The 18,174-nt window shown below is 41.7% G+C and overlaps 1 protein-coding gene across 5 annotated transcripts in view; it reads right to left on the reverse strand.

The window, feature by feature from the left end:
* Positions 1-1,369: 1,369 nt before the first annotated feature.
* The window catches only part of casz1 (castor zinc finger 1), an 83,618-nt gene continuing 66,813 nt past the window's right edge, over positions 1,370-18,174 (reverse strand). For 3 of the 5 annotated variants that reach the window (XM_060894915.1, XM_060894916.1, XM_060894912.1), the window contains 10 exons: positions 17,395-17,527; positions 16,724-16,787; positions 15,628-15,791; positions 15,084-15,206; positions 14,564-14,881; positions 14,270-14,468; positions 11,772-11,943; positions 9,797-9,945; positions 8,873-9,107; positions 1,370-5,629 (listed from right to left, as the gene is read on the reverse strand). In XM_060894915.1, the coding sequence (XP_060750898.1) occupies positions 4,368-5,629; positions 8,873-9,107; positions 9,797-9,945; positions 11,772-11,943; positions 14,270-14,468; positions 14,564-14,881; positions 15,084-15,206; positions 15,628-15,791; positions 16,724-16,787; positions 17,395-17,527 (2,819 nt within the window). In that variant the 3' untranslated portion in view covers positions 1,370-4,367. Of the gene's footprint in view, positions 5,630-7,646; positions 8,013-8,872; positions 9,108-9,796; positions 9,946-11,771; positions 11,944-14,269; positions 14,469-14,563; positions 14,882-15,083; positions 15,207-15,627; positions 15,792-16,723; positions 16,788-17,394; positions 17,528-18,174 lie in introns of all 5 variants that reach the window. The other 2 variants (XM_060894917.1, XM_060894913.1) reach the window with 2 other exon arrangements.

Below are 18,174 nucleotides of genomic sequence, written 5' to 3' on the forward strand. Positions count from 1 at the left end.
GTTTGTCTCGCTGTATATATCTCATTTTATGTCTCTTTCTGTCTCCATCTCTCTCTTTATCTCTCTATCCTTCTGTTTGTCTCGCTGTATGTCTCTCATTTTACTGTATGTCTCTTTCTGTCTCCATCTCTCTTTCTCTCTCTATCCTTCTCTCTGTCTCTCTCTCATTTTACATCTTATTCTGTCTGTGTAGCTCTCTTTCTCTCTCTATCCTTCTCTATGTCTCTCTCTCATTTTGTCTTATTCTGTCTCTGTCTCTCTCTGTCTGTCTGTTTCCATCTCTAAAGATATTACCTTTTGCCAAAAAAAAAAAGCTAAAAGAATTTATTTATTACATTACTTACATTACATTAATTCTTTCAGTATCTTTCTTCACACTATAAAGCACTCTGCGTTGCATTTAAACTGTATAAAAGATGCTATATACATAAAGTTTATTATTAAAAAATGGTTTATAATCTATATCGTGAGTTGCATGTTGCTTAATAGCTGACAAAACCATAAGTGGTAGAACTCCCTGTTTCTTTCCTAACGTAATTTTCCCCTTCTACATTCTCAAACCAGACCTGTAACCCACTTCCTCTCTGCTCTTCTGTTCATGTGCGTAATCAAACAGTACAGTGAGCTGTCACATCAGCAGCGGCCCGGGCTGGACGTGCTGCTGGCTTTTAGGTTGTTGGCGTTGGTTTTTCTCATAATATAATATTCTTTGTTTATTATTATTATTCTATATATTTTCCAGGATTATATAGAGGATGCCAGCTGGCAGACAGATGGTGGTGGCTTCGCTCATTTTTATTTAAAGAAACACCCTGAAGGGAAAGGAGGGGAGACGAGAGAACAGCTGGAGCAGGACTGGATCTGCCTGGTGAGGAAAAGAAGTGCTTCTGAATTAACCTGCAGCAGATTAACAGCATTTTGACCCTAGATGTTAGTGTGCATTTGTAGCTATTTTGGGTCATGCTCTCCAGTTTCTCAAAAAAAAAAAAAAAAAAAAAAAAAAGATAGAGAGAGAAAACTTGTGTGTGTGTTTGTGTGAGTGTGTGTGTATGTGTGTTTGTGTGAGTGTGTGAATGCAGTTAGAGCTGCACTGCTGTTTTGCCACAGGCTTTGCCACTTGAAGTAGGGGGGCTGTGTGTGTGTGTGTGTGTGTGTGTGTGTGTGTGTGTGTGTGTGTGTGAGAGAGAGAGAGAGCGAGAGAGAGAGAGCGAGAGCGAGAGAGAGAGAGAGAGAGAGAGAGAGAGAGAGAACACTCACACCCATTAGCTGCTCAGCATTTTGGGAAAGCCATGCGTAACCCCATAGCTCAACTTAAACCACACCACAGCAAGTAAAACATGGCTGGTTGAAACACACACTGCTCAGCAAGTTTCACTTGTAATAATTAGATTTCCTTTATTTTTTTTTTTGTAACTTTTTACAAATCCTGCTATTTTACACACATAAAATGTATTCAAGTGCACAGTATCATCTCCCAGCCAAAGAGCCGTTTTTTTTTTTTGTTTGTTTTTTTTGTGTCTTGTAATTTTTAATCAGGAAACAACGAGAGCGCGAGTGAGCGAGACAGAGAGAGAGAGAGAGAGAGAGAGAGAGAGAGAGAGAGTGAGAGAGAGTGTCTGAGAGATAGATAGATAGATAGAGAGAGAGAGAGATAGAGAGAGAGGACATGAATTGAGCCCAGCTTGCACTTGAGAGCCAAGAGCCTGTCAAAAGATGCTTGCTGGAGTACATATGAACAATAAACTCCATTAAATAAAACAAAACAAATCACACGAAAAAAAAAAAGGCAAACAAAAAAAAATAATAATTACAGATGGTATTAAATAAACCAACCATGAACCAGATGTACATTGTCCCTGTATTTAAAATATGATCTAATGCAAAAAGTAGAACTGGAGCTTTACTGTTTCAGTTGCTACACTGATCAGTTTTAAAGATATTTCACCTTAACTCTTCTATCTCTATGGGGAAACCATGAGAATATCAATCAAATCAAATCAAATAAAAATCACACACGAGCAAACTATTCTTATTCTTTCAATAATTAACCTTTTATTCTTTACTTCTGCAGTTTGTATCCGTTTTCATTTTAAAGGAAGCTTTGAATCAAAGAGCATTTTTGTTCATATATAGTTATTTTTTGTACAGAAGAAAATACTATACAACCTTTTTTTCCCTCCTGCAACGATATTTTGAAGATAATCATCTACACATTTAATTACCTAATATTATGACAGTTCGTTCAAAGCCGTGTTTAAGAAATGATTAATTGTAATTTCCTCGCTTCAGTTTTTTTTTTTTTTTCCAGTACACAGTCACTCATTTTCTGCTGAAGCCAGGCAAACAAAATTCATTGTTGTTTTTTTTTTTTCCTCTGTAATTTGGAGCGGAGCACTGCAGTAATTTCCTCTGTATAGAATTCATTTAAATTACAGTCGTCATTAGTGTTACTCGTTAGGCAGCCTTGCTTCTGGCAGGCCTGGTTCATATTGAAATCATCCAATCTCAAAAGCAAAGTAAATCCTTTTTTTTTTCTTTTTTTTTCTTTTTTTTTTAAATAAAACACAGAACAACAGGTCTTCGTCACACCAACAATTATTTGTGCATCAAAGCAAAGTGGGGGGGAAAAAACAAACAAACAAAAAAAAAAACATTGTATAGCAATAAATTCCCTGTTAAAAGATATATGCCATTGTATTTCTGGTAAAAATGAATCTAAAAAGTGCAAAAACACCCTAAACGTTTCTCTTTGCAAGGTCACATAAATATTAAATAAACGGTTGTAATCGGAGATAGACCACAGCTTTTAGAAAGAGAAAACGACGCTTGAAACGTAGCTTTTTGTCTGTATTATTCACACACTTGAGCATTTCTTACAGCGACTCTGACACGTTCCTCCATTTTCCTCCACAGCCAAGAAAGTCTCTCAGTTCAGAGCAGATATATGAGGTTTCTAATGAATCTTCAACCACAGAATCCAACTGGGAGTTTTTCTCACTACCTTTTTTTAGTTTCTCTCTCTCTCTTTTTTTTTTTTCTTTTTTTAAATATCCATGCTACTCAAATTGTAAAGAAAGAAAGAAGAGAACAAAATTACCTACAAGCTACTAGGTATCTTCCCTACGTTCAGAGAACACACATCCGTCCTTGTGTCTGATGGATACTTGGGTGCATTGTGGGAGTCCATAGAGAGCCAAAGATCTGGCATTGATTCCCTTTTTCCCCCTGGGCAGCAGCACCATCAAGTATTCATGATCCTCCCTGGCCTGGTCCCGTTTTCCCAACGGGCCGTTCTGCAGCAACAAACACCAGCGTAGATTGGTCACGCCTGTGCAAGTGGAGGACTAATGCAATGATAACAGTGACAACAATAACAAAAAAAAAAAAAAACAAACAAAATGAGAAAAAAAAAGCAACAATAATGCAGTGATGCACACCGTAACAAAACATCTTAAATAGAGGTTTGACTATCTAACCTTGTCTATACAAAAGTGCACTAGCAATATGCAATGCCAGGAAAAAATAAAAAACGGTCCACATTTTGCAAAAAGAGAGGAGGAAATAACAATGGAGTGCACGCTAGCTTTTTAGTGAATTGCGTTTACTGAGATAGATGTGTTATGGCCTGAAACTTGCAGTCACTGTCACTGTTTTGTCCCCTAGAGACACACTGTCCAAATGGAATGAAGCCTATGACACAACTGAGAACATCTCTGTGAGAACTGTGATGACCGGAAAGAACCAACTGGCAGCTAGAACCGAAAAAAAAGTGAATCAAGTGTGAAATAGAAAATGCTAAAGCACTGTTACGAGCCCCTGCACTAATAATAATAATAATAATAATAATAATAATAATAATGCAGGATGTTAATGAATCAGTTGTTTTAACACATTCATTAAAAAAGCGTGCCATTTCTTTCTTGGATTCCGCAGTTCAGTGACTGCACTTCAAATGTATTTTAACATCCACACACATCTACTGTATATAGATATTCATATATATAGACTGTTTTTTTCTTATATTTTTTTATCCACACACAAAAAGTAACAAAATAGAATAAATTAAAATCAAACATGCACGCACACACACGAAAAAAGACTGATGCGTAAGAAAATGTTTACATTGCCACCCAAGTGTAAAAGACGGCCTCGTCTGTCTGTTTCTCTGTTCATTTTTAATGCATAATTAAATTAATAATGTTGGTCATCATGTAAACATCGTAAATCATTTTGGGCCTTCACTTTTCTTGCGTATTTGTCATTTCCTTGTCATGTGCGGTGTCTCTAAACATGATAAACGAGGCCACTCGAACTGGGGTTTGTTCATTGCACGCAGGGATTGTTTCTTCGAGTGCGTACAGTGGAGTTTACAGGTCGGCCTCGGATTTGTCTTTCTTCAGTTGAGAAGTGTCGGCGTGGTTCATGGAAGCATCAAAACACTCTTCATTGTCTTTCTCTCCATCGGGCTCGGGCATGGAGTCGTCATACGAGTCCGTGTTGAGATCTTCCTCTGGCTCGTCGTCGTCATCATCATCGTCCTCATCCTCATGTGTGGGCTCTTCATCAGGTGACAGCTCGTCCTCGGGCTCGCCTGACGTGCCCGTGGTGTCATCTTGTGGGTTGCTCAGGCTCATGGAAGCAGGCATGGAAACTCCAGGCCCCATAGAGTACAGTGCCTCACGATGTTGCAGCTTCTTGCTCAGGTCCAGCGAGTCGCTGAGGCCCAGGCTGCTGGCATTCTTCAGAAAGAACAGTGAGCTGCTGATGTCGGTGCCGAGGTTCAGAGAGCCGTCCAAGCTGAGGGCTGACCGAGGGTGGTTGGGGTACTCGCCGCCCATTGCTGAAGAGAGGTACATAGCTGCGTTATTGTGGGGCAACCCTTGAGCACCAGGTGATGTAGGGGTTAGACTAATGGAAGTTGGTGGTACCACCAGCCCTGACTGGTGTTGAACAGCCTCCCGGTTTGGAGAGACGGATGAGGGCACGTCGCCACGCTCCTGCTTCTCATGCTTGCGCTTGTGCGAGTCCATCTGCGACATGCCTACCACCGTGTGCTTACACTCAGGGTAGGTGCAGTGGAAGTGCGAGCACTTAAGCTTGTACTTGCAATCGGGCACGGCACAGTCTGTGCTGGAGCTGAACTGGCAGAAGCCTGCGGCACTGATTACGTCCTGCTTCCCATGGTGCTTACGGTGTGCCGTTACCTTGGTGCTGTCCGTGCACCGGAAGGAACAGCGCAGGCAATGGAAGTGTGTGGAGTTGCCTGAGAACTGACAGTCAGCCACGTCGCAGCTCAACGACGCCTTGAAGCGCTTGAAGTCATCGAGGACGAGGTTGTCGACACGGTCGTGGTGTTGCGCATGCTTGTACATGTGAGTGCGGCCACAGAACCGGTAGCCACAGTTTTCGCGGGTACAGTGGTAGTGAGTCACCTTCAGCGAGAACTGGCATGCTGTGTCCCTGCAGTCTTCGTACAAGTCGTACCGGCGGAAGCCATCTAGCATCATGCCCTCGTCCAGCATCTTGCGCGAGGACGCTGTCTTGCGACGCTTGCCGAATGGTGACATGTCCTCGATGATCCAGAAGCGCTTCTTGGCACCACTTGCTGCTGGAATAGAGATGGTATTCCCTAGGAATGCAAAGGTGAAAAGTCACACATTAGGGCTAACGAAACATGTTTATTTAAACAAAAACACTATAGACCTGGAATGAGTACAATGGATTTGAAAAATATACAGCCTAGCTGTGTCTGACGAGTCCATACCACAATCTAACAGAGCTCAGGGATACCCAATGCATTTTTTGCAATACGAACATGTTTATCTGTGATGTATATCAGGTGTAAAAGAAATGAGTCTAGAAATTCCTCTGTGTGTAACTTTGGGCTTTAGTGAGCAGCCTGAGGTCACTGCTAATGTTAATCCCTGTCTGGAGAGGTACGGCCTCTATAAAACCCTGGCACAATTAGGACAGCTAATGGAAGACAACACAGCACAGTTCACTGACAGTGTGTAATACACTGCATGTACTCTAAAAGCTTGGAATAAATTTTATTTAATAGATATTGCCCTGTAGGGGAAAAACAGCCTTTAAGACAGGTACTGCATGCAGCATAATGTAGTCAATGAAAGTCATCATGAGTTAGATGATTAATGATTACCTCTAAGATATGAAAATTAAAAAAAAAAATTAGCAAATACAGTACAGAGGTGGACAAACGATTAGCCTTTGTGCCCGGGACAAGCAGATTATGTGTCCAGGCTATCAATGTTTTATTAGTCATTCCCTGCAGACAAGTGACTCAGTCAACTACCCATATAGTGATTACTAACAATTTCTCTTCTGCCCATTAACCACACAAAAAAAACCCTGCACCTGTCAGTGTTAATGCTTTAAAGCAAGCTAAAAATAATTTAGCTTGCTTAATCATATTCTACTATTTTGTCAGTATGCGAAATAAAAACATAGATCTCAATGACATTTTGTAGTGCTTACTTAATTCACTAGTTAGCTTAGCAGGCTGCTGACATAGCATTACTAGCATTATCTTCTCTCTATTAGCTTTTGCTAATTTACAGTATTTGTTTATATTGACATTTGAATGAAACATCCTCCAACTGATATAATTACAAGGGTTAGTGAACACCATTAACAGCAGTGTTAACACGTTTGTATTTTGCACATACTTTTATGTGGGTTCATTTGTATTCGCTTTACATTTTCTGGCCTAGTTAATGTTGCTAGCAAACACGACTTTTGCTAGCATGCAAGATTCCCTTTCTCTTAGGAGTTTACACACCAACATGGATTCTTTCATATGATACATGGGCTAATTATTCTAGTCATTGTAATAGTTAGTTAGGTAATATAACTAATCCTTTTTTCTTGCTTGTCTGAAAGATGCTCATCAAATTTTGTCGCATAATTTTCGGTTAGTTTAGGAAGTAAAAAGGAAACAAAATCTCTTTATTTTAAAATCTGGCTATCATAATGTTAACATTTTCCAAAGTAGTTAACTTGGGGAAAAAAATAATAAATAAATAAAATAAAAAGTTTTGGCTTATACCCTTTTCCAGACATAACACAATCTAGTCGGTCCACTGAGCTGGAAGGAAAATTGATATATTAATGCTCTTACACATTAATGTGGGTTCATTTAGATTTTCTAGCCTAGTTAATATTGCTAGCTAGCTAGCATAATTTCATAATTGTTTGTGAGATAATGTAATTATTTTGTCACATGATACTTGGGCTAGATATTATGAATTTTTTAAAACAGCTAGCTAGCTAACGATTTAAGATTTATGCCAGTTTAAGATTAAGATTTATGTCAGTAATAGGTTCAGTTAGCCATTTGAAATATTTACTATAGTGCGTATTAATTAAATAAACTACTTAGGCAAGTGTTTATCCTGGGCTAAATTATCTGTCCAATGTTTACTGTGTTATAAACTGTAAGGTTTTTGGTGTAACGAGACAGTAAAGGATTCACTTTCCTGGATTTGTCCACCCCGTAATGCCTTGTTTGAACTAAAGTTATTGAATTTCTGCTTCATTGCTTCAAAGACAAACACAAGCAGACAGATGAGGCCTGAATCAATGTACTCTAGAGCTGCAGAGGTCTAACAGAGGCAGGAGAGAGGTACCTGCAGCGTCCTGCACTATAGGCACGTCATTTTTAACCGGAGACGGAGTGGCAATGATGGGGCTGAAAGCTGGTGTGTTGGTTGGCATGACAACACTCCGAGTGGCTCCAAGAGAGGCGCTGAGCAGAGAGTATGAGATACAGGATGGAGACAGGAGGTATGGGAGTGAGGGAAGAGGAGGACGCAGGAGGGATGGGGGAAAAGAAGGAGGTTGAGACTGGAGTGGAGCCTGGGGTAAAGATGGAGGAGGTGGAGGTGGAGGAGGAAGTGTATGAGGAGGAGGTGCAGACTGAGAGGTGGGGGGAGTGTCAGTAGAGGTAGTGGGAGTTGGCGTAGTAGTAAGAGCAGGGACCTGAGAACCTGGTCCTACAGAGATGCAAAGGAAGAGTGGTGGACAGGAGGAAAGGAAGGGTGTGGACGAGAAATTCACACACACAATGCATTCACACACACACACACACACACACACACACACCCAAACACACAGGGATGGGAGGTAGAAAAGGAAGAGATCAAATAATGAAATACCAAAAGCCAAATGGCGACAGAAAAAAATCAAACAGCCAAAAGCAACAGTGATGGGAATGAAAGATAAATATTTTTTGAACCAAATAGTAAAAACACGTAACTCATTCAAATGCAGGAAAGGCTAGAGTGAATAGCGAAAGCCCCGATTTAAGCCCAGAGATGTGTACTCTCGCAGGTTGACATGGTGTAGGTGGATATTTTGAGTCTGTGATGCCTCAGTTAAGTTGCCACAGGCATGGCATAATGTGAGGAGAAATGTGTGTGTGTGTGTATGTGTGTGTGTGTGTGTGTGTGTGTGTGCAACTATATGATAAATTTACTGCTCCATAATTTGATAAGTGTCATTACTGCTGGTAAACACTGGCTGCCTCGGATGCTTCATGAACAAGTTGTTACGTTTATAATTGGCAATGGAAAAGTACAGCGGAGGCAGCTATTTTTAATTGAAGCCTCTTGTTAGGGGCATAAACCCCAGAGGATCTGAACACACAGTGATCCTGTGACGCTTGTACGGTGTGGCTGACTAACCAACATTCATACATTTGAACATTTTATTCCACTAGCTAATGACTGCCAGCTTGAGCTTTCTATTCATTTCAATCAAATAATAAACACTCTCTTTAATGGAACCTCATATTAAATATTGCTGATGGTAATGAAAAGTGGTCATGAAGATGATGATGGAGAAAAGTCTTTACCTGCAGGGGAGCTGTCATTGCCCACAGGAGTGCTGGTGCAGCTGCGGTCTTGGTTGGAGGACTCAGACGAAAGGCCCAGCGGACTTTCTCCAGCCATGTAGTCCATGTAGTCATCATTTTCATCTGTCATGTTGGAGAAGCTTGAAGTCATGCACGAGAGCGTGCCCATGGTGTCGGAAGAGGTCATGCTAGCCATGTGCTGCATCTCCTCTGTTTGGTGACCAGGAGGTATTACCTAGCACACAGGAAACACAAATCAGTCCACAAACCAACAGCTAAACAATTCCTACTATATGATTAGCAATGATTTGCATTACAGTCAACGTGCTTCTAATTTGTGCTTATGCAAAACATCACTGTACATTACTAACTCGATGATTCCACAATTGGGCTGCCATTTAGGCCTTAAAAAATTGTCTCACCATTGCATCAAAGAAAACATGTAACCATTCAATAATGTTTCTAGACTTTTCTTTGTTTTACGTTTTCGTAGAAAACGAAAAACAAAATGAGGATGTTAAGGCAATTTTTTTTCTTTACTTAAAATTCATCCATCCAATTTCTGTACCATTATCCTCCGTTGTGTCACAAAGTGTCTGGAGTCTATCCCAGGGGACTCTGGGAACAAGGCAGGAGCAAGATTTAGGGGTGCTAAATAATCACAGGGCACAATCACACACATTCAGACCCATTCACGTGCATGTCTTTGGACTGGTGGTGGAAACTAGATTACGCAGAGGAAAGGCCTTGGAGCACTGGGAGAATATACAAACTCCACAAACACAGGGTGGATTTGGGAATGCAGTTACAGTGGAGTCATTGGGACGAGCAAAAATGCAGCACGGTGATATTGATGTCGCCCTGGTTGCAGTGATACGGTGGTCTTTACTGTCATGGCATCAGATGTTGGTATACTGTACATACCTGGGATGGGACTCGGTCAAAGTTCTTTCCCAGCATCCTCCTCATGTGCTTGCGGGCGTGAGAGGTCATCTGGTGCTTAAGCAGGAAGGAGAACATGCAGCCTTCACGGATGCAGTGGAAGTGGCTGTTCACCTGGTTGTACTTGCAGCCTGTGCAGAGAAAATAGAAGGCATTTCTTATTAATACCGGAAAGCAACAAAGGCTGACCTCCGAGCCGCCGAATCCTGCACTGGTTCTCAATAAATAAGGTGGTGATGAGGAAAAGCTGCAGCAGATGAGTCCAGCTCTTATTACTTTCTCTAAAGTGTCACACTGAGAAAGTAGAGCTTTCTGAGATTAGACCTGTGGTGCTCTTTATTACAATGACATCTTTTATTCAATTTGGAATTTACATAAATACATTCTGCATTTGGAGAGGCAATAATGCACAACCCTGCAAACCAAAGTAAACACACAATTATTTCCATATTAAATTCATTTTTCACAACCTATCTGCTGTTATTGTATTTGTTCAGTCCATCGCTCTTTTTCTCTTTTCTCCTCTCCTCCCTTCATAACGGTAGCCCTGCAGATTTTTAATTGCTATATGCTTTGTTCTTTTTTTTTTTAATTAAATGACTGCTTTTTTATGAACTAATCAAATGGACGCTTGTGATAACTTTATTGCAAATAATGCACAGAAAAATAATCAAAAGCAGAGCGTTCGGGGCAGGTGCCGTCTGGTCTGTTACCATGGCATCCATGGCACGGCATGGCGCAACAAGCTGCTTGCCGTCAGATCGCTTTTGTACGCACGCACGGGCAAGACACTTTAAACAGACCGAGCTGAGCAAATAATAATGACAAGCCGAAATATTGCAGATCTTTGTACCTGCGCTTCCTGGTAACCTCATCCTCAGTGGTGTGTTTAATGTTGCTGCCATGGATACCCTGCTCCCAGTCCAGCTGAACCATCAATTCCTCATCATCCTGACGCTCGCTTTGGTAACATGCCCCTGATTCAATGTTTTTTTTTTTATGCTTTTTTTTTTTTTTTAAATAATAAAAATAGTATCAGAAATAGTTTTGCTTTTTGAAACTTTCTTTCCACTCTGTCATAAAGTTGTTCTTTTTCTGTACTGCAGAGAAGGGGAGGAGAGAGAAAGATAGAAAAAAAAAGCTTTCAATTTGCCCGTGTGATGATGATCGAGGTTTGAAAAAGAGCAACACAAACAGACCGAGCTCGACAGGCACAGTAATTAACAAACATGTGTAATTGCTCATTCCTGACAGGTTAAATATACCCAAGAAAACAGCCTCTGTTTGATTGCTTACTATAAATACTGAAGTATTAATGTATGACAAAAAAGGCAGACACCATTTTTCTTGGGCTGATTTTAATCTAAATGAACCGTCCCCGGCTTTGGGGTTTGCCGCAGCCATTTTTAATGTGGCTCTGACTGTTTGTTATGAAACATATATATCCGTCATAGCCGGGAATTTGATAATGTTTTGACTTTATTAAATATTTAGTACAAAATGTCCAGCATCAGCAGGTTAGTACTAATGTGATGAGACACGGATACTGTGACTGTAACTACTGTGAAACCATTTACAGGATCCTGCTCGCTGCTTTTGTGCGTTTGTGATTGCGCTGTGATAGTGAAACAATTAGCAATGTCAGCGGAGGGAGATGCTTTTTCCCTCTGCCTGCTGAAGTGTGTGGAAACAGTGCGTTCGCGGCGGGGGACTGTATTGATGCGGAATCGTTGTTACATCATCGCTGATGTGATTTCACACCTTTTCTCCTCTGTTCTGCTCTATCGGTGGATAAAGTACGGCTTTGAAAGAAAAAAGGCTGCCAGGAAACACTGGCGTTTAATAATAACACCAAGACTGAAATATAGAGGCGTGTAGGAAGTCAAGACACCATGGAATTCTTTCACCGACACTTAACACACACACCGATCTGCCGAGTCAGAGCCGAGGGCCTTACCGAGGCGACCACACTCCTCTCTCTTGGTGAAGTATTTGAAGCCGTTGGCTGCGCGTCGCTCGGCTTTCTCGTGTTTCTTGACGTGCCACGGTAGCTTGGTGGTGATGTTGGTGACAAAATAGCAGCCTTGTCTCAGACAATGATAGTGTCCTCTCATCCTGAACTCACACTGCTGGGAGACAAGATAGAAAGCGATGAGCAACGTTTTTAACAAACGCTCATTTGTTTACCCTTTTCACCACTACACCGGCGTTCCTTTTCACCGGCACAATGAAAGTTGACTCCTCAGACATTTTCATTAAACAGATTAATTCTTTTATAGCAATAAGTCTGATATAAAATCAGTCAGGACACTGCTGGATTTCAGCGTGAGACGTTTTAACCTCTGATAGAATCATTTTAGTGGCTGAAGATGGGTTTGAACATTTGTGTGTCGAAATCAAATCATTTGCATTTATTTTTTTTTATTTTTCCATGTATATATTCTCCCTAGTAAACTAGCTAAAAACAAATTCTTAACCCTTGTATGTTATTCGGGTCTGTGGGACCCGTATTCATAAACATCAACAGTTTTGAAAAACTTTGCTTCCTTGTAAATTTGTTGATTTTTTCCACTCATAACTTGATTAAATTTTATTTTATTTTTTTTAATTACATTTTATTAAAAAACAACAAAAAACGAGTAGCACTTTAATTAAAAAATGTGATGTAATAAAGTTAAAGGGCAAATATTAACCATATATGCTGTTTATATTGCTTGTAATTGGGATGAAGTAAACATCTGTAGAGTATTTTAACATCAAATTTTTGATTGTGTTGAATTAAAAACCCAAAAATGCAGCGGGTCCAACAGACCCACCAACACTGGCTGAGTAACAAAAATACAAACATCATACAAGGGTTAAAGCCCTGAGTGTCTCCTTTTATATGAGCCATGAACCACCGCTGTGGACTGTGACATGACTTGTTAAAGTTCATTCTTTCATCAGATCGACAGATAGTTCAGTGGATCTTGATTCATTTCCTAGTTTTAACTGCAAGGCAAATTACAGTGACACTTTTTTTTTAATGTGTTGGTATTTAACAAAGAAAATCAACACTGACATGGTAACATTTTCTGTAAGGAGCTTTAAGATTTATTTAACATTCATGGCAAGAAGTCTCCAGGTTTCCAGGTATTATAATGTAGGTGATGAATAGAACTTCTTTCACACATGTTTCAGATATTGAATGCAACTATAGTTGGATAAATAGTGACATCATTCTTTAATAAATGACATGCTTGTAGTGTAAGAGAATACTTTTGGAAATACTGTTACTGTAATAATCAACCTTGGGACTGTAACAGTAACGGAACCCTGTTTATCCAAAGCGACTTTTGACTGAGGAAAGATACAACTAATCCGCTGAAGAGGAAGGGCAGCTTGAGGATCTTGCTCTATTGCCCACCGGTTACAGCTCAGTGGTGGGATTTGAACTCATGTCCTTCAGATCACTAAGCTACCACTGCTCTTCTATACATCATATTAAGGCAAACACAACATATATATATATATATATTCATTCATTCATTCATTCATTCATTTTCTACCGCTTATCCGAACTACCTTGGGTCACGGGGAGCCTGTGCCTATCCCAGGCGTCATCGGGCATCAAGGCAGGATACACCCTGGACGGAGTGCCAACCCATCGCAGGGCACACACACACACACACTCATTCACTCACGCAATCACACACTAGGGACAATTTTCCAGAGATGCCAATCAACCTACCATGCATGTCTTTGGACCGGGGGAGGAAACCGGAGTACCCGGAGGAAACCCCCGAGGCACGGGGAGAACATGCAAACTCCACACACACAAGGTGGAGGCGGGAATCGAACCCCGACCCTGGAGGTGTGAGGCGAACGTGCTAACCACTAAGCCACCGTGCACCGTATATATATATATATATATAATAGTTTCAGCGTGCAACTCAATTCCAATTCCAGCTCTGGTGGAATGTTAAGCACTGACCACACTAAAGATCACCAAAGCAATTTGAAGCTTTATACGACTAGCACACCGAGGTAAGAGCATTTCCCTCCTGTGTTGTAACCCTGTTTCCAAACCGCCATCTGTTTACTGAGAGGCATCTCCCTCAGGAGACGACAAACAGGATCTCCTCTGCTCAGGAGAGGAGGAGGGGGTTCGAGGAGTGGGGAACGTGGTGCATAAATGAATTCATTTAGAACAGGTTTAGCTTTGAATAAGAGCGCAGGAAGCACAACCAGTGCTTTGTTCTATTAATGATGACATTTTTGATGAAAAGCCTACACTTTTCCTTCTCCCTTCCCACTTTGGTGTATTTACGTATTTTTCATCTGATTTTTTTTTACCATGTGGTAATGAGAGCGCATAAATATTTAGTTTTAATTGTAAGTAAACATCTGCTTGCTTTGCATTTTTTCTGATCTTATTGTATGAGTTTGTGTTGTAGTTGTGAGTGTTTAGCTTACCTGGTTGGGACAGAGACACTGTAGCGAGTAGTAAGCGAACTGATCTCGCACGTTGACCAAGTTGTTGTTGGGGTTGATGTGGTCCAGGCAATGTGACTCTGCCTTTCCGGACGTCTTACACACGTACTTGCAGTTGCCAAACAAACAGTGGAAGTGGAATTTGTTGGAGTATTTGCAGTCAGTTGCCAGACAGGGGTCACTATGGGAAAAAAACAATGAGAGTTTGAATTCCCAGTTCATTTATCTTCTCCTATACTTATAACCAATCGGTCTTTCATGCTTTAAAGCACTCACTTGTCTTGAAACTGCAAGAAGCCAGGTTTGACCTGAGGCTTGGCGTTTTCCAATGAAGTGGTAGCGAGTGGCGAGGAAGCGGCCATGTTGGGCATGGAGGCAGGAAGCGGGGGAATAGAGCCCGTCAGCTGCTTCCATGCCAACAGCGAGGGCGAAGAGGCATAGGCCCCTGACACCGCTGCACTAGGCACGTCCATGGGCGGAGTGTTGGGCACAGAGACGGGCACAGCGAGCTGATTGGGGACGCCCTCGCTGGACTCCTTGGCCTCATTGAAAGCAGTATCTGGTTTAACCTTTAGGTTGGCTCTGAAGTGGAAGCTAATGGGAGACAGAGAGACATCATTACATCCAATTAGATCCACCGGCGAGGCCATGATATAGCTGCTAAACATAGCACATCATTAACATCACCTCCAAATAATGACGTAAATAGGGGAGAGACAGACAAATCGTTCCAAAGAGCTCGAATCTCCGTCTAATGCTTGTTAAGAGTGGGTATGGGAATGAAACGCAGGCTTACTTGGAGTGTTTGATGGCTCCATCCAGTGTACTGAAGAGAGCGCCGCAGTCCTCCACAAGACAGTGAAAGTGGACTTTGTGCAGGAAGTCACACTGAGCATCACAGACTTCATCGGTATCGTATCTGCATAGAAAAGAACACATGCCAAAAAGAGGTGTAAAAAAGCACGGAAGCGACATAACACAACACAAGCAAAACAGTTATGAAGACAAATTCTCCTTTTCCTGTGACCTGCTTTTGTATGTAAGGCTGAATACCATGAAAACGCATTGTGCAGATGCAGCTGTGACATATTGTGTTGGCTGTGGGTCTATACACATAATATCATTTGTCGTGGAACAAGTGTTTTATTTCTACATCGCTGCATCGCAGGGACAAACACGGCACAAGGCAGTGACAGGATAAAAGCAGACAACGAGCGAGAATGACAAAGCACAGGTTCAGGGTTAAGTAAAAACAGGAATCACACTGAAGTCAGTGAAGAGTAATGGGTTTTAACACAGAAGGATATTGTGACGGTGCAGACAGTGCATGTGCAACGCACCTGCGCAGATAGGTCTTCCAGAGCTCGATGGGTTTTTCCGGAACTGGTCTTTTGATCAGCCTACTTAGGTACTGAGCTGCGTCAGAGCTATCAGCTGCCTGGCTGCTTTCCAGCTCCGACTTCAAGTTTAGAGCGCTGAAGAAGCCCGGATTCACCTGCGACATCTGCACACACAGTGAACACACCTTCACACACTGGTACACGTGAGCAAGCATGCTCAGACAAGCGTTATTACACTCGGTTTACAAACACAATCAGCCTCTACTTGAGCGCAGGCCAACACACATGCCAAGTGTTCTTTGTGTGTGTGTGTGTGTGTGTGCATGTCTGTCTGGGTGAGCTTTATGCAGTGTGTCGAGTCCGAGTGGGAGTCCTAATAACACCCACTAGGTGCTCTGTGCCAGAAGCCCTGAATGAGGCCTGGGTATGACTGAGTCAGAGGAACATCGAAAGTGAGAGAGATAAAGAAAGGCAAAGAGAGAGAGAAACAGAGAGAATGAAAGGCCTTGGGGAAAAAGAAAAATACCCCTACAGTCCAACACCTCTTTAAATCATCAAGGTAATGGAACTTACACTCCATAGCATTTATATTAGTCAGAAAAGATGTATGATTAAAACAACAATGTCCATTTTAATCTCCACAAAAACACACATTTAAATATTCACCCAGTAACACTTAGTCTTTTTAAAAAATGAGGGTGATGCTTGCTCTTTTTATTCTCACTGCTGACTTTTTAATCAAATAATTTACAAACTCCATAAATAAAGACAGAGCGGCTAGAATAGAAAAGAGAGCGAGCGAGCGAGAGAGAGAGGCGAGGAGGAGGAGGAGGAAGGAAAAAAAAAACGCGACCCAAGTTCAAAACAGCTCATCAAAAAACAAACATCTCTATATATCTGGCATGGCATCCAGCTCTTGCTTCATTATATTAATTTGTGAGCGGAGGGCCGAAATTACACTGTATGAAAAATGGCTGGAAAATTTAAATGATACAAACTCATCTTATTAGCGGGCGAAACATTAAAAAACAAACAGCCCACTCTGCGTGTTGCTAATACGTCTTGGGCTGGAAAGTGCATGATGGATGGATCTTACCTTATTCATAAGTGAGGATAAAGGAGATGGATTTCCCGGCGCAGGGTGTCCGTTTGATTCATTACTGGAACGAGCAAAATGGACAATGTTTAGGCAAAGATTTGCATGGGAACAGTAAATATTATTATTTATTTCTGACAGTGTGAATATGCAATGAAGGAAATAGACACATAAATAAGATGTAACTTAATGTATAAAGCTGAGTGGTGAGGTTGGGGAGTGTAAGTGTGTGAGTGTGTGAGTGTGAGTGTGTGAGTGTGAGTGTGTGTGTGTGTGTGTGTGTTGGGGGTTGGATAAGAGTCGGTTGAGGGGTAAAATCAAGGTTTACACAAATGGCCTTTCATTTAAATGAACGTGTCATGTTTCATACGTGACATGTGCATTATAAAAGGTTGAAAAAAAATATTATGGGGAAATCTTTACATTGTGTGATGGATTTCCACACAGAGGGCACTCGAGGCTGAGAAAGGGGACAGTGTGTAAATCTCCTCCTTGACCACTTTGCAGACCCACCTTGTGAGGTGGTTTTAACAAGAGCACTCACACTAATTAACACAATACACTATTATTCAGGAGATAAATCACAAAGCGCTGGGTGATGAGTGTGGTGAAGGGTTGAGTGTGAGAATGGGGGCGGACAGAGAGTGCCAGCTCAGACGCCGTAGCCATACCCGTGGTCTTTCTTGCTCAGGTCAAGGCTGTGCTCTTGCATGGACTCATGGGAAGGCCCAGAGGTGCTGTCCATAGGCTCCTGCTTGACTTGAACCGGATTAAACCGGCTTGCCTGAGCGTGCTGTCCGTTTCCTGAGGAGACAGAAAGAGGGAGAGGGAGAGGGAGAGAGAAAGAGAGAAGTTATTGTTGGTCAGCATTATTACGCTGTGATGAGATCCGATCTGACTTGTGTCCAGGCTGAGGAGAGGGCTGGCAGTGATAATTATTGCAGAATTATGTCAAGCCGTCAAGGCATTTAAATGGTGATTGAGAGGCGGGAGGAATGAGGGAAAAAGACTCTTTTTTCAGCAGCACTTGTCACAACCCATTTGCGTGCCTGCCTCTTAACCGGTCATTACAGTGCACGCTAATGCTGAGGGAAAGTGGCAGCTTCAGATGGAGCGAATCCCTCCCGCTAAACCACCCACCACCCCACCGAGCCCTCATCCAACCCCCACCCCCTCCCCTCCTCCCTCTCATCGCCACTTGTCCTTGTTGGCCTGACGACGGACGGCGGTCAGACACCGAGCTTGCCCAAAAGAAACATCTTCTCCATCAGTCATATTGGAGGTGGCAGCCAATCAGTGACAGCCAATCAAATCATTTAGACAGCTGAACCTCTCGATAGTTTTTTTTTTTTTTTTTTTTGCACAAACGTATGTGGATTAAAAAAAAAAAAACGATACAAAATGGGGTAAAAATGCTGACAAGAATGAGTAGTCTGGCTTTTCCCCAATCC

This window comes from Tachysurus vachellii, chromosome 19 (genome assembly GCF_030014155.1).
Source record: "Tachysurus vachellii isolate PV-2020 chromosome 19, HZAU_Pvac_v1, whole genome shotgun sequence".
Classification (NCBI taxonomy): Eukaryota; Metazoa; Chordata; class Actinopteri; order Siluriformes; family Bagridae; genus Tachysurus; species Tachysurus vachellii.